Raw genomic sequence first — 25,331 nt, forward strand, 5'->3', positions numbered from 1 at the left:
AGTGGTGGGCCTTGTTTTCTGGGTACAGATCATGCAATGGTGACCTGGCTTTCCTGGGGGCAAGAGTCAGCAGAGGTGGGCTTGGCTTTCCCGGGAACAGGGCCAGATATGGTGGCCTGGCTTCCCTAAGGCACAGATAGCGCTGGTGGCAGGCTCCCCAGCCTGTCTCGCCTGTAGAGGATGGGCATAGCTGCTGTGGATCCAGGGCCCGAGGACAGAGATCTGTATAGAGAACTAGCAGTTCGAATCATTACATCCACGTGGACTGTATTGTCTGGGGCGTAGGGGGCCCCTCCCACAGGAATTGGGTGGGAGGTCAGGGCCTGCGAGCTGCAGAGTTTGCTGGCTCACTGCCTGTTGTGCTGGTGCGCTGATCTACCGGGCAGATGGAGGGTACATGTATTGAGAAATGTGTTCACTGGGTCTAGGTTCCTCAGCAACAGTGGCGGAGAGGGTTTTGCAGAAGCGGAGGTGGGTCTGGGTCCCTCTGCAGTGGCAGTGGGAGCCGGAGCCGTTGCAGGAACCATAGTCACGTGGACTCCAACTGGAGCTGGCCACGTGGTATGCCGGACTCAAAATGAGTGCTTGAGCCTGGGGAGCCCAATCGCTGTCCATCAGATGAATGGAATGAGGAAACCGGGAGAAGACCATTGAGATAATTGGCCAGGGGGGAAAAAAAGGGTTATGAGCCGGAGCCCCATGACCGTGGCTACCGTCTAGGGAACCATCTTGTACTGCAAACAGATTGCACAAACATAAAACATGCCCCGAGATTTCTATCTCCTTTTGTTTCCTCTGTGTCTTGCAGTTTTCCACAAAGCGCAAAGGGATTGCAAAACACTGTGTGTGTAGCGCCAATCCACACACCCCCACCCCCTTGTATAAAATAAGCCTGAGTCTGAGAAAAACAATACATTATTCATTAAATTACTATTACTGTAGATAAGAGTTACTACTTACCGTAGTCATCCATTAACATGTTTGTTTTATGCAAGTAGTATAGTGGGTGTGACCCAAGCAAGGCCAGTAATACCCAGATAATGCGGGTTGCACTTATTGCACAACTAATTTCACAAGTGATGTAATCAGCATAAGTAATGGTATAATTACAGTGCGTTACCTGCACATGCCAATCTTACCAATGATCTTGCTAGGAGAGGGCCCTCTCCCTTGTTTTTCCTGTTTCTGCATATTTTATAAAATGAAGATGTATCAGTACTGTTGTTGTTTCAAACTGCAAATCAGATCCAAGTATTTGTACATGTCAATGGATGTCCTGATACGTTGGCGCTATATAAATAGAAAATAATAATTTTTAGCGAATTTGGTCCTATACTATGTGAATTGGCGGTTTCTGCACCAAAAAGTTTGTTGGCTCCCAGCACCTGAAAACTTTTGGATTGCTGATAAAGGTGCTGTGTTGCTTGCTATTGTCTTAATCCCTCCATTTAACCACCTTGCTGTAAACCGTGCCCCTTGGAAAGGGACATTTACTGTGTATGAAGGCTTCAACGTGAACCACAACACACTGTGAGCATGCTACAGTGTACACAATCCTTATAGACTACACAAGGAGAGGAATATTATGTGAAGAGGCAATGGCTATCATTCATAACAGGCTTTGCGGGAAAAAATCTGGTCAAGAAAATACTGCTTTCTGTAATTTAGACTTTTGTGTGCTAATTCATAAAAATGTTCACAGGTGCGGTAGAAAAGCGGTTAATTACTGAAGCCCATTGACAAAAAGCTTTGCGGTAACAGCAGAGCAGTGTGCAGCTGTCTGCTTTGTTACATGCTGATCTCCGTGCAGAGACAGCATTACACCAGTAATAAGCATCCCAACATCCCTTTAGACAAGACAAATAACATTTATATTGCGCTTTTCTCCTTGCGGACTCAAAGCGCCAGAGCAGAGCAGCAGCCACTAGGGCGCGCTCTATTGGCAGTAGCAGTGTAAGGGAGACTTGCCAAAGGTCTCCTACTGAATTAGTGCTGGCTTACTGAACAGGCAGAGCCGAGATTCGAACCCTGGTCTTCTGTGTCAGAGGCAGAGCCCTTAACCATTACACCTTCATTACACCATCAGCCAACTGCCACTGTACATGATTCATATACTGTTTGTTATACTCCTTCTGCTCGCTCTGAATCTGTCCATTAGTCTTTCTTAACATTTTATTTATTTTCCACTGTTTAGAAGAACTTCCAAGAGACTTTAGACATGCCCTGCTTAGGGAATTTACCTACAAGCTACGCTGCATTACAAACAGGAACCCAAACCGCCGAAGGGCTCCAGGGAAGGCCTCTTCTGTTCCGTTCTCTCTGCTTCCTGCCTGTGTGGTACAAAAGGTCGTTCCACCCGAGAAGCCTGCGCAACCTATCAGCGGGACTAGCAGGAGACGGGTTGTTTCTATTGGCTTCTGCTTTTGTTAGACATAGCTTATCAGTCTCTGTGTAAGTCATGCTGGCTTCCCACAGACTCGCCAACCCTTCGCACTGATTTGGGCACATCAGAGGTACCGGTAAAATTTCACCCTTTTTTCCGCAACATTTGTTGAGGTATTTTACCACACAAGTTGATAATTAACCTCCCTGCTCGGTAATTTTAGCTTTTCATGCGGTCATAGCCTTTATGATATGACATTTTCTTAAAGAGACTCCATAACAAAAATTGCATCCTATTTTTTATCATCCTACAAGTTCCAAAAGCCATTCTAATGTGTTCTGGCTTACTGCAGCACGTTCTACTATCACCATCTCTGTAATAAATCAACTTATCTCTCTCTTGTCAGACTTGTCAGGCCTGTGTCTGGAAGGCTGCCAAGTTCTTCAGTGTTGTGGTTCTGCTATGAACTCCCCCATCCAGGCCCCTCTCTGCACACTGCCTGTGTGATATTTAGATTAGTGCAGCTTCTCTCTGTTCTATTATCTTTTACAAGCTGGATAAATCCTCCTCTGAGCTGGCTGGGCTTTCACATACTGAGGAATTACATACAGGCACAGCTGTCTGCACTCTGCAGGAAGAAATAGCCTGACACTTCAGTGGAAGATAGCTGCAGGGGAAAAGAAACACACAAATGATCTCTTGAGATTCAAAAGGATGGCTGTATACAGCCTGCTTGTGTATGGATGTATTTTCTATGTGTGGACATACTGTACATCAATCTACTTCCTGTTTTGGTGGCCATTTTGTTTGTTTATAAACAAACTTTTTAAAACTGTTTTTAACCACTTTTAATGCGGCGAGGAGCGGCGAAATTGTGACAGAGGGTAATAGGAGATGTCCCCTAACGCACTGGTATGTTTACTTTTGTGCGATTTTAACAATACAGATTCTCTTTAAGTGCTCGGTAAAGTCAGCTTTCTTTGCATTACCGTAATCGGTAATGCTGCTTTATAAATGATAGCCAATGTTACTGTTTGTACCCAGGTAAAAAAAGCACCACATTCAAATAGCAAATCACATACAAGGTTTATTTTTGAGTGGTGTCCAGACTGTAGGTAAAAAAAAAAAATGACAGCAGGAGGATGATGGCAATTACCTTGAGTCAACATCAATGTGCCAGAAGTATTTATTTGTGCAAAAAACCCAACACCCACCTGTATACTTCTAGCTACTAATTTGTTTTCAAGTTTTATTACATAGCCACAGGCAGGTGTCTGCCAATACAACATTTTACTTTTATTTTCTATTTACGGCTTATGATATTGGGATGAGAGAGTCAACGTATCCAATAGGATGTCCATGAAGAGCATGCCTTAAAATGTAGATACTGCATAACCTGCTAGCACTGTCTGGAATAACCGGCAACAATATGTACTGTACACCACCAACATAGTTACAGTGAAAGCGCCACATACCAGGAACATGTAAAAAAAACAACTCCTTTTCAGCAATGACAATGTGCATTTATTCTTCATCCCCCATGCTTATGCTGAGTAGATAACATGAACTAGAAAGTTGAAAACTGGCAGTATTGCAACCAATTCCTAGAAAGATTTGTTCTATTTCCTGGGCCCGGTAAGGGCATGCAATGCTTTGATGCCATTATAGCAAGTATCATGCCAAGAGAAGTCCTCCTCATGGTGAAATGGACATAGTTGTAAAAAGTCAGATATAAGAAAAAATTGCCAAGTGCAAAATTTCTTCATTTGCATGATTTAACCACTTGCTCATAGGGTGGTGGTGGTGTGTTGTAGTAGGAAGGGGGTGGTGGAAATGCTGGGTTTCCTTGCGGTGAGTTCAGTTGCATGTGAAAAGTTGGAGTAGGTGCTAAATTCCCTCCTGGATCTGAATAATAGGGCATTCCCGGTTGTGGAGGTCCTAAAGTCAGAAAAAAGTAACCCATTGTTAATAGAGAGCAGATGCATAGGGAAAAAACTGTAATATGTTATTTTCTGGTTGTCAAACTGATCGTAGCTAACTGTATAAGATGATGTTTCAATAACTGCAACACCTTCTGCTGCAACAGGTTTTATTGCTTAAAGGACCAGCGCCTGCAAAGTGGCCCTTACATTGCAGCATACTGTGACTTATGGAAGTTTAGGGAACGTTGCTAAAAACTGAAATACTACAAACTATACTGTGAATCTTCTATTTGGTATAACTACTCTGGGGGGATTTAAACAACAAATGTTTTGTGTTTAAACTGTGTGTATAATAAATCACAAGATGACACTGTTGTATGTTGTTCATGTGAATGGTTATGTGCTTTTCTGTTACTTTGCTCTATTCTTTAATAGTTTGTAGTGGAGCTAGATCTTAACCATTTGTGCCTATCTAGACTGGGCCACTATAAAAACAGTTTTTATAAAAAGAAAACAACATCAAAGCAGAAAACAAAGAAGAGCAGCATAAATCACAGAACATTTTTTTGTTTATATGGAACCAGAGGATTGAAAAAAACAAAACAAAACGCTGGAGAACATTTAAAAAAAAATAAAAAAATCTATTTTTCAAACCCAGACACACATCCTAACAAATCGGCTAATTTCGGAGCAGCGCTGTCCCAATCATTTGGGTGCTGCCGTAGGCCGTAATGAGAATTACAGCTATAGTAGTGCTCATCGACTAATTTGGGTGCCAGCCCCCTCCCCACCCCAAGAGTGGCTTCACTCTGTGCCGAAATTTGGCAGCAGCCATTTTTAAATTACACTATCCTAAGGCATCCGCAGACAAGCAAGTAACTTGTATGCAGTCTGATGTACTGAGGAATATAAACATTTGTGCAATGAAGATAAAGTTGAAAATAAAAAATGCTACTGTAAATAAAACCCACACATTTTAATTGCATATTTGTCCCAGTTATTACATTTAAATTATGTCCCTAGTACAATGTACGGTCACAATATTTTTGGGGGAAATAAAGGTGTATTTTTTTGCATTTTGTATCACTAATTACAAGCCCTTATTTGCAAAAGTTACAAATATATCTCCAGAGATAATTAAATTGAATCAGACCCTCTGAGTTTAGTCCAGCTGCATCCTTAAAGAGAAACTCCGACCAAGAATTGAACTTTATCCCAATCAGTAGCTGATACCCCCATTTACATGAGAAATCTTTTCCTTTTCACAAACAGACCATCAGGGGGTGATGTATTATTATTGATTTATAAAGCACCAACATATTCCGTGGCGCTGTACAAAGTATGACTGATATTGTGGTGAAACCCCTTCCACAAGAAACTCTTTGAGTACGTACTCCTGGCAGTTTCCTGTCTGGGAACCTTGCTGCATTGTGGGAAATAGCTGTTTACAGCTGCTTCCAACTGCCAAAAAAACATGCAGCAGCTACATCACCTGCCAACAGTATAAATGTCACCATGTAATAACTGTCAGAATGTAAATCAGGGATTTAAAAGATTTTACAATGGGCAGGCACTGACTAAATCATTTATACATAATTATTGTAAAAATCAAGCACTTTTTTTTATTGCATTATTTTTACTGGAGTTCCTCTTTAAGGTTCTTACACACCTACCAACTATCTGTCCAACTATCTGCCCTACATGTCTGTTAAGCCCCATTCACACGCTCAACAGCGATCTTTTATGCAACACAATTGGCAAACAGCTTTTGTTGTGAAACAAGTTGAAACAACAAAAAAGTATTTTGCTATTGTTCAAAAAGCTGCTAAGACTGATAAGAAGTCAATCCAACTGTTGGATTGACTTCTAATCATCTTAAAAACTGTTTGAACAATAGCAAAATACTTTTTCTAGTCGTTTCAACTTGTTTCACAACAAAAGTTGTATGGGGCTTAACAGACAAGTTTGGCAGATGGTAGGTGTATATGAACCTTTAGGCCTGTTTCAAACAGGAGGCTGAACTACATGCTTGTGAGGCAGTTCATCCCCCAGCTGCCAACCAAGAGCTCCATTTGGGTGCAATTAAAATGTAGCTAAACAACACACGTGTCATCACTTGACATGAAGTGGTGTTACCTGGAGGCAGAAAACTGACATTCTGTATATGAGAGGTGGCACTCAGATGTAACTCCATGAGGGGCCGCCTCTACACCACCCCTACTGAGCACCACCATGCACCCGGACAATGCACAGGAGCAGCTGACAGATGGTGAATTCACTGCCTCCAGCTTCTTATGCAAAAAAAAAAAAAGTTTTAATGTGGCTTAATAGGCATGTAGGCAGTTCACGGCTATTTTAGTGAACTGTAGATATTTAACAGATGATTTACAGTTGGTATTTCATTGCAAATAATAACCTTTTGAACAAAATGATTATGACTAAATTTATGTTAAGGAAAGAAAAGCCTGACCTGGTGGAGGCCCAGGAGTTTGCCTTGTGTATGATACGTTAAATGTTGGTTCTTCAACTAGCAGTGGAGGATACATCCTCCTTCTTATGAAGAAGCCTGCTCCACAGCAAAACAGAACGCCCATCATCAGCAGGAACCTAGAGGAAGACAGTAAAAGACTCAGATTTGTAGATTTTATTTTGTAATTTTCCATTGAAAGGCTATGACTACTGTATTTTTTAGCATATAATACGCACTTTCACCCCAAAAAATGGGGAGAAAGTCTCTTCATCTTGTTTGCCCATTACAGGGAGTCCCTGACTTACTATTGCTTGCCAATATGAACTGCTGACTTGATGCTGATGATGCAATCAGCAGAAGGAGTCGCCAGGGGGAGCCACACGGGGTGGAGAGGTCTGTGATCGCCACTGGAACTGGGGATTAGGTTGAACCACGATGCCGCTAATTGTATTTACACACGGGGAGCGGAGGAGACATGCTCAGATCTGGAGGACGACACGGGGAGAATACTGGGAGTCCTCAGGGTCCCGGCGGATCGGCAGTTTGTATTGCTGTATCAGATAAAGGGGGGGGCAAGGGAAGACACGGGGAGCAAAGGAGGACACAATAATTGGGGAAGAACATCTTCAAGACGCTCCTGGACAGTGGACGCACCAGGTTTAGTTACATTTTCCCCCCCCCCTGGTTTTTGTGCTCTAAGGGCTAGTTCACACTACAAGAGCTTTTCTAAGCACTTTGTGATTTTAAAAGCTCTTGCTAATGTTATTGTGTGTGTGTGTTCTCACTGGAGCGATGTGATTTTGTAAAAATCCCTCATAGTATTGCATTAGCCAGAGCTTTTCAAATCACTAATGCTTATAAAAAGCTCTTGCAGTGTGAATCAGCCCTAAGTGCATCTTATATGTTGAAAATGGTAAATATGTTTGACACAGGGGTCTCTGCATCTGCACACACGGAGTACAAATTCCATAACAAGGGTCTTTTTTTCTTTTTTTTTTTTACTTTTTATTGGTCTAATGTAACAATCAATATGTGAACATCTGAGCATTCGTTCTTAAAATTGCAAGGCTTTATTGTATACAAATTATTAACCCACAGCAGCAAACAGCTACTCAAGCAGTGAGTGTGGATATGAGTTCTATTTTGGGCTGGCCCAGGGAGCACTCATATGCATTGCTGCTATTTGTGTACTTATCTGCTGCTGCAGCAGCATTTTATTTTGGATACAATAAAGCCTGAAGATTTCAGAAACAAGTGTTTAAATTCTGTTTTACACGTAGACGTGTGTTGTTTCACTATGATGATAAACTTGTGGAATGCTTATCCTATTATCTGCACTACATATAGTATTTGCTATTGTGCTGCTGTCCACATTTAGTACTGACCTTTTGCTTAAAAGATCACTATCACAAAAAAGATATAAAATGTTAAAGGGATTCTGTAGCAGTTTTTAAAATAAAAAGAAGTCCCAGGTAAGTGACACTAACAGCCCCCTGCAGATATCCTGTCCCGCACCGTCACGGAAAGATCCTCCATTCCCTGCCGCGGGTCACCGTCCAATTATTAGTCTATTATTAGTCTAACTAGACGAATGTCACTGCAGCTGCACGGCCATGGCCGCGCACGTCTTCGCCCGTGTCTCCGGGAGTTTACTGCGCAGGCGCAGTATGACGTTTTCTCTCGTACTGAGCCTGCGCAGTAAGCTCCAGGAGACTGGAGAGAGGACGTGCACAGCCCTGGCCGTACAGCCGCAGTAACATTTGTCTAGTTAAAGAAATAATTGGATGGTGACCCATGGCAGGGAACGGAGGATTCTTCAGTGATGTCGTGGGACAGGATATCTGCAGGGGGCTGTTGGAAGCCCCAGGTAAGTGACACTTTTGATTTAAAAAAAACTCTACAAAACTCCTTTAAATCCTTGTGCATGTATACATACACAATGATTCTAAATTTTTACAAGTTTCATGATAGTGGTCCTTCAACCTTCCTGGCGGTATGATTATTTCCAGATTTTATTGTATAGAACGATGCAATCTTGTAGCACGCTTTCAGACCTTAAAATGCCAAAACATACCACAGAGAGATCTGTGGCAGCCCCTGCACTTACTCAACTCCCTAGGATTCAGCGCTGCAGTTCTCCCTCTGTACTCTGGGTGGCGCTGTAACACTATGGTGAGATCGCCGGCTGTCATCATGACGACCAGCACCAGGGGGATGCAGAGCCTCGGAGGACAGGAATAATGGCTGCCGGCGTCTGGAAGGTGAGTGAAAATCCCCGCTGTACGCCATTGCTCTACAGTCTACATAGACCTTGCAGTGGACACCACGAGTCTAGCTCAGGGTTACCGCTCTCAGTTGTAGATTTCCAACCCCAAACCTGGTTTGGGGTTACCGCCAGGGAGGTTAACTGTCAAAATTATAAAGGAGCCCTCCTACAGCTGTAGTCTTCCAATCGTTTGTCTGATCGATTTGCATAAAAGTGATCAGAAAAACGATCGGAAATCAGCTCGGATCTGTTGGAAATTATCTATGGACCCATCTATCTGATGAGACATTGCATGGTGTGTACCAGGCTTAAAGGAAACCTGAAGCAAGGAAAATTATTTAAAATAAACACATGACGTAGCTGCAAATGAATATTACATGCTTACCTTGCCGTCAGTTCCTCTCAGAAGCTCACCGTTTTCTTCTTACAGTGATCCCTTCCAGTTCTGACAATATTTTGTCAGAACCGAAATATACCAGTTGCTGTCAGTTATACATCAGCTGCTGTCAGTTACAACTGAATGTGCAAGGTAATAGCCATGTTTCCCTATAGATCAAGTGGCTGATATTACAGTTTAACAGTGTGCTGATCTGGAAGCGGTTATGGGGTAATGGCCATTTTTAAGATGGAGGACAGAAATCTATTGATCACAGTTGCAAATCAGACACAGTAGAGGAGAAAGAGATTGAGGAGTAGACTACACAGGGGGTAAGTATGACGTGTGTATGGATATTTAGACTTTTTATTTTCAGTTTAGGTTCTCTTTAAAGAAGATAACCATTGAGATCAATGGATATGGCACTCAAGGTCATTTTTCAGCAGTGCTGTATCCTCTCCACTCAGGCTACAATGTTCATTTGCACTAGTGCTGCTCAGATACTCCTTTTCAAAATCCGCTATCCGATCCAGGTCGGATATCCGAGTTCAAAATTTTCTGATCCGAATCGGATATCCGATTCTAGTATTCGGGATATCCGGGCAAATTCGTATATCCGGATAGAAAAAAAACGGAAGTGGCATTTAAATTGCTTTAAAAATGTGTTTCAGGGTATATGAGGCATGTAGCATCATTATTTTGTAAAGGGGAACACTAATTGATGATGTGGGGGACTTAAAATCCCCCCCCCCCCCAAAAAAAAAAAAAAAAGTGGCTGTCAATTAACATTAGGCCTAGGTTCCAGACAGCGGTCGTGCAGCCCACATTGTGTCCAAAGTCCAACCGCACAACTGGGCCATGGCAGTTTTCAGCCAAGACACCTCCAAAAAATTACGCAGAAATTGTGTTTTGGGTTAAATATAGGTGGTATCAGTGGCCTGTGGCACCCTGGCCCTGGCGGTGGGAGCAGCACAGGCAGCAGGAGCAGGGCAATGCAGCAACAGCAGGTGTAACGTGTGCCAGGAGCATGCCGGATGTGGCAATTGGCACTTGCCACGTGTGGCACTTGCCAAGTGTCACGTGTGGCACTTGCCAAGTGGGACTTGGCAAGTGCGGAGTCACAGTCAGACAGCAGAAGAGAAGACACTAGTGCACACTAACTGTCACACTGGCACTGCTCACAGCACAGCAGTTCTGTAGAAAGCTAACGCTAGCTAACACACGGCACTTGGCAAGTGCAACGAGACACGTGGCAAGTGACACGTGCCACGTGTCGAGTCACAGTCAGACAGCAGAAGAGAAGACACTAGTGCACACTAACTGTCACACTGTCACTGCTCACAGCACAGCAGTTCTGTAGAAAGCTAACACAGTAGTAGTACTACTCCTCTAACAACTACTAGCACTGACTGCAGTACTACAGTACTAACTACACAATAACACAGTAATCCTATCCCCTAATCCCTAACCTATACCTAAGGCTAATAGCTGGCCAGCAGGCAGCAACTGGCCTGGTCTGTGCACAGCACACACACAGACACATAGCAGCTGCCTGCAGCACACACTCTGACTGTCACACAAATTACATCAAGCTAATTAATGATTTAACAATAGTGTAGTGATAGTGAAGGGGTTAATCACTGAACAGCTTTAGGTTTATAAAGTTAAAGAGAAATCGAGAGCCCAATATGGTGTAGTATGTCAAAATTTATTGGATAAATGAAACAGTGAGATAATACTCACAAACACGGGTTACCACCTAGGTAACCACTCATTAGGCAGGTGAGGAGATTAGACCTGTCCTCACTCAGGATTAAGAAGTCGCTCTCTGTAGATAGGAAGAAAGGGGGTAGATCACCCCTCCACCTGGGGTGGATCAAATATATTGGTAGGTGAACAGAGGCGCCAGAAGGATAAAAGTACATAAAACATTTTTAAAAATTGCTGGGAGGAAGTGGTGGACTCGCCTCCGTTAAAGCAGACACCAAGGACTGTAAATATATAGATATACACATTTATTGAAAATACCCCAAAGATGCAACGCGTTTCGCGGGCACAGCCCACTTCTTCAGGCAATAAGCAGGGGATAAACAACAGCAATTCAGTTATAGCAAGCAGAGCACCTCTGTGTGGCACAGAGGTGCTCTGCTTGCTATAACTGAATTGCTGTTGTTTATCCCCTGCTTATTGCCTGAAGAAGTGGGCTGTGCCCGCGAAACGCGTTGCATCTTTGGGGTATTTTCAATAAATGTGTATATCTATATATTTACAGTCCTTGGTGTCTGCTTTAACGGAGGCGAGTCCACCACTTCCTCCCAGCAATTTTTAAAAAAATTTTATGTACTTTTATCCTTCTGGCGCCTCTGTTCACCTACCAATAGCTTTAGGTTTATAACTGTGTACAGCCCTTGCTAGGCCACCAGCACTGGAGCATGTCTCTCAGTGAGCATTCAGCAAGCTAAGACGATATGTCTCATCATGGCAGCCCTCCTTATATACAGGGGGGCTAGCCAGTGTTCCTTTCTATGATTGGGTGCCAGGGTTTAGGCTGGGAGCCCCCTGATTGGCTCAATGAGGTCAGGTGGAGCTGGCCAGGGTTCCCCTCTGCGATTGGTTGCTAGGGCTTCTGCTGGGAGCCCTCTGATTGGCTCCAGGATGTCATCTCCTTAGTTACAGTATTTCGGATCAGGATACCCGCAATATCCGTGGATATCTGCGTTATGCGTCCAAATATCTGCAGATAGCTAGCCGGATTTTTTAAAAATCCGGAATCCGAATCGGATAGCATAAAATAGTTCGGATATCTGGGTTACCTAGATATCCGGAATCCTGATGAGCAGCACTGATTTGCACCATATTAACACATTTCACTAAACATTGCTTTGTGCATGCATTTTTTATAAAGTGTTTGGTATGTGTTTGATTTGGTCACACATCCTGATATGAGTTTATGTAATGTAGGGCAGTGTTTCTCAACATTTTATTGGTATGTACCCATTTTAAAACCACTTACTCACTAAGTACCCCCTAGCATAGTAAACATTATCACAAGTATACCTTGACAAATATATATTTAATCATAGTACATGACAATTGGTTCTAAACAATTTCCAAGCCTTTACTATTGCTTTTAATTAGCTAAAATACTAATTTGGCGTTGTTTAAAATAAGCTTTATCATTTTCTAAAACTCAAAATTTGTTATTCTTGGCTAAGTAAATCAAGCCTGAGTATCGCCTAGAACCATCAAAAGTACCCCCGCGTACCACACATTGAGAACCTAGGATGTAGGGTGTGTTTTCAGAGGTAAACAAAGCCTTTAATTTGCCACTTTGTTCCTAGCTCAACCTTGGCCATTCTGAGGCTTTATCTCTAAGGGCTCATTCATACTACAAAAGCTTTTCTAAGTGCTTTGTGATTTTAAAAGCTCTTGCTAATGTTATCCTATGTGAGTGTTCACACTACAGTGATGTGATTTTGTAAAAATCCCCCATAGCATTGCATTATCAAGAGTTTTTAAAATCTCTAGCGTTTAAAAAGCTCTTGCAGTGTGAATCAGCCCTTAAAGGGATACTGTAGGGGGGTCGGAGGAAAATGAGTTGAAGTTACCCGGGGCTTCTAATGGTCCCCCGCAGGCATCCTGTGCCCGCGCAGCCACTCACCGATGCTCCGGCCCCGCCTCCGGTTCACTTCTGGAATTTCAGACTTTAAAGTCTGAAAACCACTGCGCCTGCGTTGCCGTGTCCTCGCTTCCCCTGATGTCAACAGGAGGGCACGGCGTAGTCACAGAGCATACTGGGCTTGTACTATACACTTTTGGTGCCGTCAGCGGGAGTGAGGACACGGCAACGCAGGCGCAGTGGTTTTTAGACTTTAAAGTCTGAAATTCCAGAAGTGAACCAGAGGCGGGGACAGAGCATTGGGGAGTGGCTGCACGTGCACAGGATGTCTGTGGGGGAGCATTAGAAGTCCCGGGTAACTTCAACTAATTTTCCCCTGACCCCCTACAGTGTCCCTTTAAAGCACATCATTAGGGTTAGGGATATATGTGGCTGCCATATTTGATATAGGCAAATAGAGCCTGCAGCCACCAACCTTGATGTGGGCAACTAGGCCCCAGTGGTAAATGGTTAAGAAAATAGGAATCCGGGCAATGTATACAACCCTAAGGGCAGAAACCCACTAGGAGCGTTTTTTGAGTGCTTTGCGATTTGAAAACTCTTACTAATGTAATACCATGGGTGTGATCCCACTAGAGCGATGGGATTTTATAAAAATCCCCCATTCCATTGCATTAGCAAGAGCTTTTCCAAATCACTAGCGATTACAAATCGCTCCTAGTGGGTTTCTGGCCTTAGGGAATTCTTTTTTCCTAAAAAAAAGAAAAAAAATCACTTTTGTGTCACAAGTTTATTGTAGTAAGGCTGGTGACAGATATGCTTTAATAATGCTGATTGGAAGTGTTGCTAAACTGGAGGTCTACATTTTTATTTTATTCACATCGTGATAGCGTAGGGAAAGTTACTGTTAGGTTTTTACTGCTTCTGTTGTCTTAGTGGAGACGTTTCCCAATTCTCAGATGACAATACTCCTCACCCACCTTCCGCACCCATCAGCGGGTAAAGAGGAGTCAAGCCAACTGGTACTGACTACTGCGCTCTTTACAGGGCTTTCTCTGGAACACAACGGATGCACCACATAAGTTAAAGCCCAACTCTGGTCATAATGCTAAATATTTTTATATAGCACAGGAATATACAGAGTGCACAGTCACATCACTGACTGTCCTCAGAGGAGCCCACAATCTAATCCCTACCATAGTCATAGTTTAATGTCCTACCATATTATTATTATTGTGTCTATAGAGCACAGACATTTTCTGCAGCACTTTACAAAGTACATAGTCATGTCAATGACTGTCCTCGGAGGAGCTCACAATCTAATCCTACCATGGTCATAGTTTAATGTCCTACCATATTATTATTATTGTGTCTATATAGCACTGACATCTTCTGTGGCACTTTACAGAGTACAACGGCATGTCACTGACTGTCCTCAGAGGAGCTCACAATCCAATCCCTACCATAGTCAGTCTAATGTCCTGCCATATTTTTATTATTGATTTATGTTGCATTGCTGTGGTACTTTAAAGAGTACATAGGTAAGTGTGCTCCAATTCATGGGGCATGTGGGTCCCTGGCTGAAATTTCTCTCTGCACATCTTAAAAATAAAACAATCAAAGATGCTTTAAAGAGAACCCGAGGTGGGTTTGAAGAATATTATCTGCATACAGAGGCTGGATCTGCCTATACAGCCCAGCCTCTGTTGCTATCCCAAACCCCCCTAAGGACCCCCTGCACTCTGCAATCCCTCATAAATCACAGCCATGCTGCTGACAAACAGCTTGTCAGAGCTGGCTGTGTTTATCTCTATAGTGTCAGTCTGCTGCTCTCCCCGCCTCCTGCAGAACTCCAGTCCCCGCCTGCATCCCTTCCCTCCCTGCTGATTGGAGGGAAGGGACGGGGCAGGGACCGGAGCTATGCAGGAGGCGGGGGAGCAGCTGAGACTGACACTACAGATGTAAACACAGCCTCACAGCATGGCTGTGATTTATGAGGGATTGCAGATTGCAGGGGGACCTTAGTGGGGTTTGGGATAGCAACAGAGGCTGGGCTGTATAGGCAGATCCAGCCTCTGTATGCAGATAACATTCTTTAAACACACCTCGGGTTTTCTTTAAAAAAAAAAAAAGAGACTTTAAATCATGAGCTTTGGGGTTGAATGAGCTATTGCCCATAAGACCCTGAGGATAACTGCCAGCATTGACAAACTTCACACTAGTGGCTACTAATACAAATTAAAAACTGCTTTGTCTTTGCACTCATAACAGCCATATGCAAAAAAAACCAACCCACCAGAAATACCATAGTCTCTGGATAGAGAGAGCCCGCACACAGCATCTGGATCCACAGCAGTCTTCATATGCTCGACATCTAAAACAAGAAATGTCAAGTTAAAATATTGAAGTAAAATGAGATTAATGGATTAATTACTAATGAGATTAATGAGATTCATGGATTAATTGTAAAATGTAACCATTATGAAATATTCATATCACAGGTTCTGTAAATAGAACAGTCATTAGAACCACTTTTCACCCCAAAAGACACATATACAAACAAAAACAGATGGCCAGGATTTTTTCCCTGGCCATCACCTCAGGGTCCCTCCCACTTCCCTTTCTGGCTTGGTCCCTGGGGAGTTTAAGGGTCACTTAATCATTGCACTGACTTGGACTCCCTTTTGGGATGAGGAAGTAAGTTGCCAGGCACCCATGATTGGAAGGGAGAATTGCTTGAACAGCCATAACTTCCCCTTCATTCAGTCCTAATAGAGGGCAAGACTATGGGGCAGGTGGGAACAGGACCTCGGCACAGGAGACTTATGCAATACATCCATCCATTGTTCATTTCAAAGGGAGAGATAGGATTGGGGATGTGGTATAACGAGATAGCTGGAATCCTGGAAGATGTAAGAAGAGAAGCAGTATGGGATGGTCAGTGATGTCATCCTGAAAACTGAGGTCCCCTATAGGGAGTATGATGGAAGAACTCTAGGGGTGCGGAGCCCCCTGTAGTGTTAGTTGGGGGAGGAGGTTATTTAAGGGGGAAAAAATCAAAGTGACAGTAAAAAGTTTTACCTCTACTTTTGCAACTTACATGTGGGAAAATATGAGCCTTTCCGTGTGCCTTAAAATTTAAAGTCCATAAAATGTGTTCCCCTGCCTGCCTGTGATACTGAACTAAGCTTCAGGTTTGACACCAGACACCCTGGCTGCTACATCAGTCAATAGAGTTTGTAAGTGGTACAAAGAAACCCCCAGTCAATCATGCAGACCATAAATGTAAAATAAAATAAACTAATTTCAAAGAACCATTTTGCTAAAATCCCCACCCTCCTTTGATGGTTTTTTGTAATGATCAAGATATGCAGCAGGAAACTCAGTGAGGCAGAGTGTATTGCTCCAACAGATCAGCTGTTTTCATCTTGCTGTAACACATTGCACAAACAATATGTGAGCCAAAGAATAATACTAGGGAGAGCTGTTATTTGAATCTTTGCCCATAAACAACAACAACATTTGTAAAGTGTTTTTTTCCCACAGGAACCACAGTACATAACAGGTCTATTCATAATAGCATAATAGCAGGAGGACTTATAGAGGAAAGAGCTACACATTCATCCGTGCAAGACTGAACAGCAGGGCGTGCAATCTGATTTAAACACCTTCAGGCCTCGTTCACATCTAAAAACGCAAGCGCAAGCGTTTTGCGTTTATGTGCACATTTTTTTTAGCGCCTCCCGGCACTCCACTGCGTGCTGCGTTTTAGTTAAAAGCGTTTTTCTACGCGTTTTCCAGAGCATTCACTCCATGACCCAAGTCAGGAAGTAAACTCTTTGACCTGGAAAAGAAAAAAAATACAATGTATTTATTCTTAAAAACGCGAACGCAATCGCCGCACAAATCGATTTTGTGAGCATTTTGCGTTTTTCTTATACCTTTTTCTTATACATTATAGCAAAAACGCCCCAAAAATGGTACAGGCACCACTTGGCGGACCGCAAAGCGGACACAACGCGCTGATATGAACCTTCTCATAGAGATTCATTGCACAAGCGTTTGTGGGCAATTATGCAAATCGCCTGCGCTTGGAAAAAGACCAACAACGCCCCTAGTGTGAACGAGCCCTCAGAGAGTGTGCTGTCTTATTTCAGGGTGGTAAGGAGTTCCACAGGGTAGGAGCTGCATGATGGAAGGCTTTTTCAGGTGGTGTCTGAGGGTGAGCAGATTATTAAATCCTGTTGATCTGAGGCTGCACGAGGTGTGATACACCTATGTACCTAGATGTACCTAGCCTTTCCGATAGCCAGGGCTTACATTTTGCAAGAATCTGAATATCGGTGGTTGATTCTTAAAAGGGAATAAGTAGTGGAAATATGGAGAGGAGAAAGCACTTGCACAAAATGCAGCAGGGGTGGATACTGCCACACTTGGCTTACCTGCAGCGTGCTCAATTGGTAGTCCACAATTTCAATCAGAGGAGAAGAAGGAGATGGGCACAGCTGGGTTGACACAAAAAAGCTTACAGCAGTGGGGGGGGGGGGAAGGACAAGTCTGACATCTGTTTCGCAGGGACTAGCCCTGCTTCATCAGAAACAGCGTATATTGAAACAAACATGTCTTAAATAGTGAGCCATCACTCTTGCCTCCTCCTCCAGCACGCCCTGGAACGCACGCTGCGCTGTCTGCGGGACACCCCCCTCCTCCTACTCCAGTCAGTCCATTTTAACCAGTTTTTTGAATTCCTGAACTCCAACAGGTTCAACATGCAGTTCCCTGGTGTGTTGGGTGGCAGCCGGTTGGAGTTTTTGGACTTAGAGATGTTCCTTCAGGGTGGGCGCCTCCACACAAGGGGACATTGTAAATCCACTGCCACCAATTCAATGCTCCTGAATACCAGTTATCATCCAGCACACATGATTAGGTCTATCCCCTACAGCCAGTTTGTACGTCTTAAAAGGAATTATTCCAGACGTTGTGACTTTCTCAAACAGAGTCAAGAGCTGGCCGTGAGACTGGCTAATAGGGGATATGACATGAAGGAGGTTAATTCAGCATTCAAAAGAGCAGACTTCCTTGAAAAGGGATCACTGTTAAAAAATAGGAACATCAAAAAAACCTTATTGTAATGCCTCCCGGAATCAAACCAGAGATTCACTTGTATTTTTGATTTCTCGCCCATGGCAGAATGTATTAAAAGTATTGTCTATCGACACTGGCATGTCCTGCACAATGATCCTTACTTGGTCGATGTGGCTAAAAATAGACCAATGATCTCCTTCAAAAAAGCCAGTACCATAGGCGATGCTATAACTGGCAGTGAATTTAGACAACAAAAGCAGTTCAACTGGCTAGAAAGAATGCTACCAACAGGGGGCTTTAAGTGTGGTAACTGCACACACTGCCACCAATTTAAAGCGGGACACAGCATTCAGTTAGGAGGCCAAGTATTGCAAATCAAAAATGTTATACATTGTCGCACCAAATTTGTGGTGTATTGTATTATCTGCTAATGTGGCAGTTTGTACATTGGCCAAACAACTTGAATGCTGTGTACCCGCTTTCAAGAACATTGTAACTCAGTTAAAACTGGGGAAGGTGCGTGGAGGTTGATCAGACATGTTAGAGATCACCACAGAGGAAACAATGATTGTTTAAAATTCACTGGAATTGTCACGGTGGAGATCCCACATAGAGGGGGTAATCGTGAAGAGATCTTATTGCAACAATAGGCTAGAATCATTTCTTTGACAGGAGCCTGTGGAGCCCTGGGGCTTAATGATAGGAATGAGCTTCACTGCTTCCTAAATAAGTATAATTGAATCCATAGTGATGCAATGTTATGTCCTTTAGAGTAGATTGCTTCCTTCATTGCGGGTAGTTGATGGTTTTTTTATGTGTTCACTTTTCTTATTTTAATACTTACTTCTGTATTATTCTATAGGAGCCAAATGATCACTATCACCCTGCCTGCCGCTCTCTTTGCCTGCATTTAAGCTGCCCAATGAAATTACACCCAGTGTTCTCCCCAGGCTCTTTTAGCCGGGTGCTCCACCCGGCTAGATTTGGTGACCACCCGGCTGTCATCGGCTCACCTCCTCACATCCTCCTATGCTGTAAGCAGAGTTGCCCTGCATTTTCATCTCAACCCACCCGGCTACTTTTTCATGCCACCCGGCTACTTTTTCATGCCACCCAGCTGGAAAAAAATTCTGGGGAGAACACTGACACCTCTGCGTCTGCATAGGCAGGGAGACCTGCAGCGAATGGCAGAGGTAATGAGGGTTGCTCGTTTTGCTGGGGTGAGAGACTGGCAGTACCTCCTGTCTAAGGCAACCTGGAGCGCTGATAGGGTCAACATCTTGTCCCCTCAGCGCAGCCAGCTGCTATACACCGCCCCCAGTGACGTCTGGTGTCATGATCGGATTACAGAGCGGGGAGACCCGCGGCTCGCTGACTAGCTAGAGCCATCCACGTGACTGGAGTAGGAGGAGGGCGGTGACCCGCAGACAACGCAGCGTACGTTCCAGGGCGTGCTGGAGGAGAAGGTAAGAGAGATAGCTCACTATTTAAGACATGTTTGTCTCAATATACGCTGTCTCTGATGAAGCAGGGCTAGTCCCTGCGAAACAGCTGTCAGACTTATCCCCCCCCCCCCCCCCCCCTTGCTGTAAGCTTTTTTGTGTCAACACAGCCACAATAAAGGGTATTTTAGCAGCTGTGCCCATCTCCTTCTTCTCCTCTGATTGGAATAAGTAGTGGAGCACATAAAGAATCGGTGCTATGTAACATTAGTGAGGTTGGTTAACGGCCTGGTATTCAGATGTAGGCCGTGCAATTCCTCATACGGAAGGCCGATCTAATGAGCATTGCAGTAGTTCAGTCAAAATGTAATTAAGTCAGTGACAGTGTTTTAGATACGTTTTTGTAGCAAATACGAGCGCTGATCCAATCTCAATCTTATGTATATATGCTCCACCAGCAGCTCAGGATCAACCACATCCACAATCGGTCTCAGAAGTAAAAAGTACTTAAAATCCACAGCGCTTGGTGCTCAGAGCAGCATCTGTAGTCTCACCACAGTGCTCAAGAAACAATAGTTCACAGTGACCATCACCAAAACAAATCAACAGGTCACTTTTCCATCCAGTAAAATAAGCATATTTATTTGCATTTAAAACATCACATATACAAGGACTTACTTCCAGGGTCCTTTTCACAGGGACCCTTAGTAGATAAAAGCCTGTAGTGTATCACAATACACATATATCCAAAATGATCACAGATAGATGTCAGATAGATTGCCCAGTCTCCAGTTCCGTCTAGTTTCGGCCTTGCACCGTCACCTGATGATGGCGCAAGGCCGAAACTAGACGGAACTGGAGACTGGGCAATCTATCTGACATCTATCTGTGATCATTTTGGATATATGTGTATAGTGATACACTACAGTGTTTTAGATAGTTATTGTCTTCAAACAGTGAAATAAATAAACGTACAATATTTTAGACACTGGCGTGTTGCATAGTGTTGCACCAGCAGTGATTACACCAGAAAGGAGCTTAAAAAAATGTGTATGCTCATTTATTTTACTGTTTAAGACACTGACGCGTTCCTATATGTATTTCATTGCATATCACTGTAGCATAGTCTTACATTTTGTGTGTGTGTATGTATATATATATATATATATGTATATATATATATATATATATATATATATATATATATATATATATATATATATTCTATATATCCGAAGCCAGGTGGCTTTTACACTACAGCACAGAAGTGAGCATAGTTGCAGGGAGTCCACCACTTTAGGACAGCAACAGCAGATGGTTTAACCCTCCTGGCGGTCTATTAAAAACCACCAGGGGGCAGCCTAGGGCTCGCTACATGATAGCCGCTGTGCAGCGGCATCCCCCCACCCTCTTCGATCGCCTCCGGCGATCAAGCCCATCCGGAAATCCCGTTCTGAACGGGATTTCCATTAGGGCTTCCCACGTCACCATGGCGACGGGCGGGATGACGTCATCGATGTCGTGACGTCAAAGGGAGTCCCGATCCACCCCTCAGCGCTGCCTGGCACGGATTGGCCCGGCAGTGCATGGGGTCTGGGGGGGGGGTGACGCGGCGCGGCGGGTAGCAGCAAATCGGCGGGTAGTGGCGGCGATCGGTGTGCAAAGTGCTAGCTGCATGTAGCAAAAAAAATTTTATGCAAATCGGCCCAGCAGGACCTGAGAAATCCTCCTGCGCGGCTAACCCCGATACCGCCAGGAGGGTTAAGGCAGCAGCACAAGTTCTCAAACAGGTCTGAGATGTCTATGGAGTACCATTAAGTTACTACATGCATTAGGAGGATGGAATAAAAGCATGTGGAGAAGAGAGGATTGTGGACTGGGTCTCTGGGTGCACGAGTAAAGCAGGCTCTTCTTCTGCAGGAACCAGCAAAGAAGTGACAGGCGTGAACACCTACCCAACAGACAACGTTGGTAATGTGTCTCCCATGCTGTTTGAGCATGAGCCTGAATGCAATATACAGGAGGCAGATTTTTATACCCTTGGAGTGCGTTGTCAGGACCTGCTTCAGCAGATGGATCCTTAGTAGTGGCTGCATATGCAGAGGTTGGCATACAGGAAAATTAAGATGATGACAACCATGGTGTTACTTGTGAACCACCGGCACGTGGAAGTGATAGCAGCAGTTTCCACTAAGATGACACAGAGGAGTTGCAAAAGCAGGGAAACAGTCAGGGATAAACTGACCCTCAGGAAAGTGGAGCAGGGGTTTTGCATCCACCTCTCCAGTAGTGATATCGTGCAGAAGAAGAATCGCACACCACTAGGGAGGTGCAGGCTCAAAACAGTAATCCACAAGTAATCCAAGAGGTCTACTTGTGGTCTCCAATAGTGATGGTAATGTCTAGGAGAACTCATGGAGAAGCATGTGATTTATTTGATCAAGGTGATAGATATGTAAGTCTAATTTTCTAGTCATGATCATGTGGTAAAGCAGGATGTGATCACAGTAAAACAGAGTTTTGTAAATGTAGCAGCTTATCAAACAAATCACAGGCTTCTCCATGAGTTCTAGACATGACCACCACTAATCTCCAGTGTGGGATTTATTCACACTTAAACCCAACGCCGAGGGTGTAGTGCTCTGCATCCTGTGCCGAAGATTGATCCGCAGAGGACAGGCCTAATCCCATTTGACTACAACATCCCTGCTTTTCCACATATGCTCCTGTAGCTGCAGAAGTGGCAGTAGGCCCCATACATCTACCACTTTTAGCCAGGACAGGTGATTTTCTGGATGCCTGGCGAAATCTAGTGTGACTGTCTCAAACAACAGACGTGCAGGACCATAACCATTGATAAGGACTGAAGCCCATGAAGCACAATTACGTTACCATTCTGTTTTGGGGCAATAGACTTGAAATCTGCCCACCAGTGGTGCTCAAATACCCCTTTTTAAAATTCGAGTTTGGTCGAATTCGAATAGTAAATTATTCGAGGTCAGTCGAATATTCGAGTCGAATAATTTTTACTATTCGATTCGACCTCGGACTTCGAGCTCACTATTCGAGCTCATTATTCGAGCTGACTATTCGAATTGGCCTTAAATAGCTTCCAACACTTGTTTTGAGGGTGAATGATGCAAGAAACATCTTTTTTTTCCAAGTAACAGCAAGTGATTATGTGGGGATGTTCCTTTAAAAAAAAAAAGGTGGAAAGAGAAGTTGTGTCCAGAATTTTGTTCAGTACTGTATATACTTCTTCTTCTTCTTCTTCTTTATCTTCTATATCTTCTTCTTCTTCTTCTATATCTTCTTCTATATTGTCTTCTTCTTCTTCTTCTTCATCATCTTCATCTTCTTCTTCTTCATCTTCTTCTTCATCTTCTTCTTCATCTTCTTCTTCTTCATCTTCTTCTTCATCTTCTTCTTCTTCATCTTCTTCATCTTCTTCATCTTCTTCTTCTCCTTCATCTTCTTCTTCTTCTCCATCTTCTTCTTCTTCATCTTCTTCTTCTTGATCTTCTTGATCTTCTTCTTCTTCATCTTCTTCTTCATCATCTTCTTCTTCTTCTTCATCTTCTTCTTCTTCTTCATCTTCTTCATCTTCTTCATCTTCTTCTTCTTCATCTTCTTCTTCTTCTTCTTCTTCTTCATCTTCTTCATCTTCTCCATCTTCTTCTTCTTCATCTTCATCTTCTTCTTCTTCTTCTTCTTCTCCTTCTTCTTCTCCTTCTTTTTCTATATCGTCTTCTTCTTCTTCACTTATTTCTCTTTTCAATTTTTTTTTTAAAGAAATGCAGCTATTTTTGAGCGTAACAAATAGCTGGTGGCGCACGCATGTTGGAAGCACCATTGTATGTGCTCCCTGGCAGTGGAAACACACAGACAGCAGGAGGTAAATTCAGCAGCAGGAGGAGGAGGATGAGTGTGTGGCAGCAGGCAGTCAATGAGGCAGGCAGCGTGACATAATAGCCCTGGTACCTAGCGGTGATACCAGGGCTGTAAATAAACACAGCAGGCAGGAGGTCCCAGACAGCGGTCGTGCAGCCCACATCGTGTCCAATACACAACTGGGACAACACAGTTTTCAACCCGGGCACCTCTGAAAAATTAAACCTTTTTTTTTTTTTTTTTTTTTTATGGTTTTTTGGTTTTGTTTGTAAAACAAATTACACAGATATATAGCTATTTTTTGATGTAATAGCTGGTGGCAGAGTGGCAGCAGAATGTAATTCTGTGTACCCTGGCAGTGGGAAACACAGACCGACAGCAGCAGCAGCAGGAGGAATGGAGGAGTAATGTGAGCAGCTATTGTTTGACGTAATAGCTGGTGGCAGAGTGGCAGCAGAATGTAATTCTGTGTACCCTGGCAGTGGGAAACACAGACAGACAGCAGCAGCAGCAGGAGGAATGGAGGAGTAGTGTGAGTGTGGCAGCAGGCAGGCAGCGTGACATAATAGCCCTGGTACCTAGCGGTGATACCAGGGCGTAAATAAACACAACAGGAGGTCCCAGACAGCGGTCGTGCAGCCCACATTGTGTCCAATACACAACTGGGACAACACAGTTTTCAACCCGGGCACCTCAGAAAAATTAAACCTTTTTTTTTTTTTTTTTAATGGTTTTGTAGTTTTGGTTTTACAACCAATTACACAGATATAGCTATTTTTTGACGTAATAGCTGGTGGCAGAGTGGCAGCAGAAGGTAAATCTGTGTACCCTGACAGTGCTAAACACAGACAGACAGCAGAAGGGCAGTACACAGCAGCCCACTGTAGGTGTAAAATGTGTGGCTGTAGGCGACGTAATAGTCAAAGTGAACCAGGCTGGCTTAGTGAGCAGGAGCCAGGAGGTGGTAAAGGGTGGTAAGGCACATTAACGATGGTTCTTCAGTTCATGTCCCCCTCTCGCCGACAACAGGGGCCAGGAACTCGCCTTCCACCCACGCCTGGTTCATCTTGAGAAACGTCAGTCTGTCCACAGACTTGTGAGACAGACGTGAGCGTTTCTCGGTGACCACGCCACCAGCTGCACTGAAGCAGCGCTCGTACAGCACGCTGGAAGGGGGACAGGACAGCACTTCCAGGGCGTACTGCGCCAGCTCGCTCCAGATCTCCAGGCGCTTGACCCAATACTCCATGGGATCAACAGGGGCATCGCTGTCAAGCCCGCTGTAGGACCCCATGTAGTCAGCCACCATGCGGGTCAGGCGCTGGCTGTGACCGGAGGAGGATGCTGCTGCATGCACCTCCTCTCTAGTCACTGCTGCCGGAGCCTCTACAGTCCTGTAGAGCTCGTGGCTGAGAGACAGCAGGTCTGTGAGGCGCTTGCTGCTGGATGCAGGCACCTGCTGCTGCCTCTGTGCTGGCTGGACAGTGGGGGTGGAAGGCTGGGGGAAGGCTTCCTCCAAGCGCTCAACAAGGGCCTGCTGCAAGCTCCTTATTTGTTGCGCTGGGTCTCCTCCTGCAGGCGGCAGGAACTGGCTCAACTTCCCCTTGAGGCGCGGGTCCAACATCATGCTGATCCAGATGTCCTCCCTCTGCTTCATCTGGATCACCCTGGGGTCCTTGCGCAGGCACGTCAGCATGTGCACTGCCATTGGGAAGAGGCGGGCCACGTCTGCTGGCACATCGACGGCAGTGCTGTCCTCCTCATCCTCCTCCTCTGCTGCCTCATCCTCTCTCCACCCCCGCAACAACTCAGCTGCGCTGTGCTGATCCCCCTCATCAGCAGCAAGGTCAGGGACCTCCACCAAGTCCTCCTCCTCC

General features: G+C 44.2%; 1 protein-coding gene across 1 annotated transcript in view; it reads right to left on the bottom strand.

Annotated features, from left to right (window-relative positions):
• Positions 1-3,551: 3,551 nt before the first annotated feature.
• VOPP1 (VOPP1 WW domain binding protein) overlaps positions 3,552-25,331 on the bottom strand; it is a 318,831-nt gene continuing 297,051 nt past the window's right edge. The window contains exons 3-5 of the mRNA XM_068234511.1: positions 15,333-15,410; positions 6,776-6,912; positions 3,552-4,321 (exon numbers count right to left, since the gene is read on the bottom strand). Coding sequence (XP_068090612.1) covers positions 4,146-4,321; positions 6,776-6,912; positions 15,333-15,410 — 391 coding nt within the window. The 3' untranslated portion in view covers positions 3,552-4,145. The remainder of the gene's footprint in view (positions 4,322-6,775; positions 6,913-15,332; positions 15,411-25,331) is intronic.

The sequence above is a fragment of the Hyperolius riggenbachi genome, chromosome 5, assembly GCF_040937935.1.
Source record: "Hyperolius riggenbachi isolate aHypRig1 chromosome 5, aHypRig1.pri, whole genome shotgun sequence".
In the NCBI taxonomy this organism is placed as follows: domain Eukaryota; kingdom Metazoa; phylum Chordata; class Amphibia; order Anura; family Hyperoliidae; genus Hyperolius; species Hyperolius riggenbachi.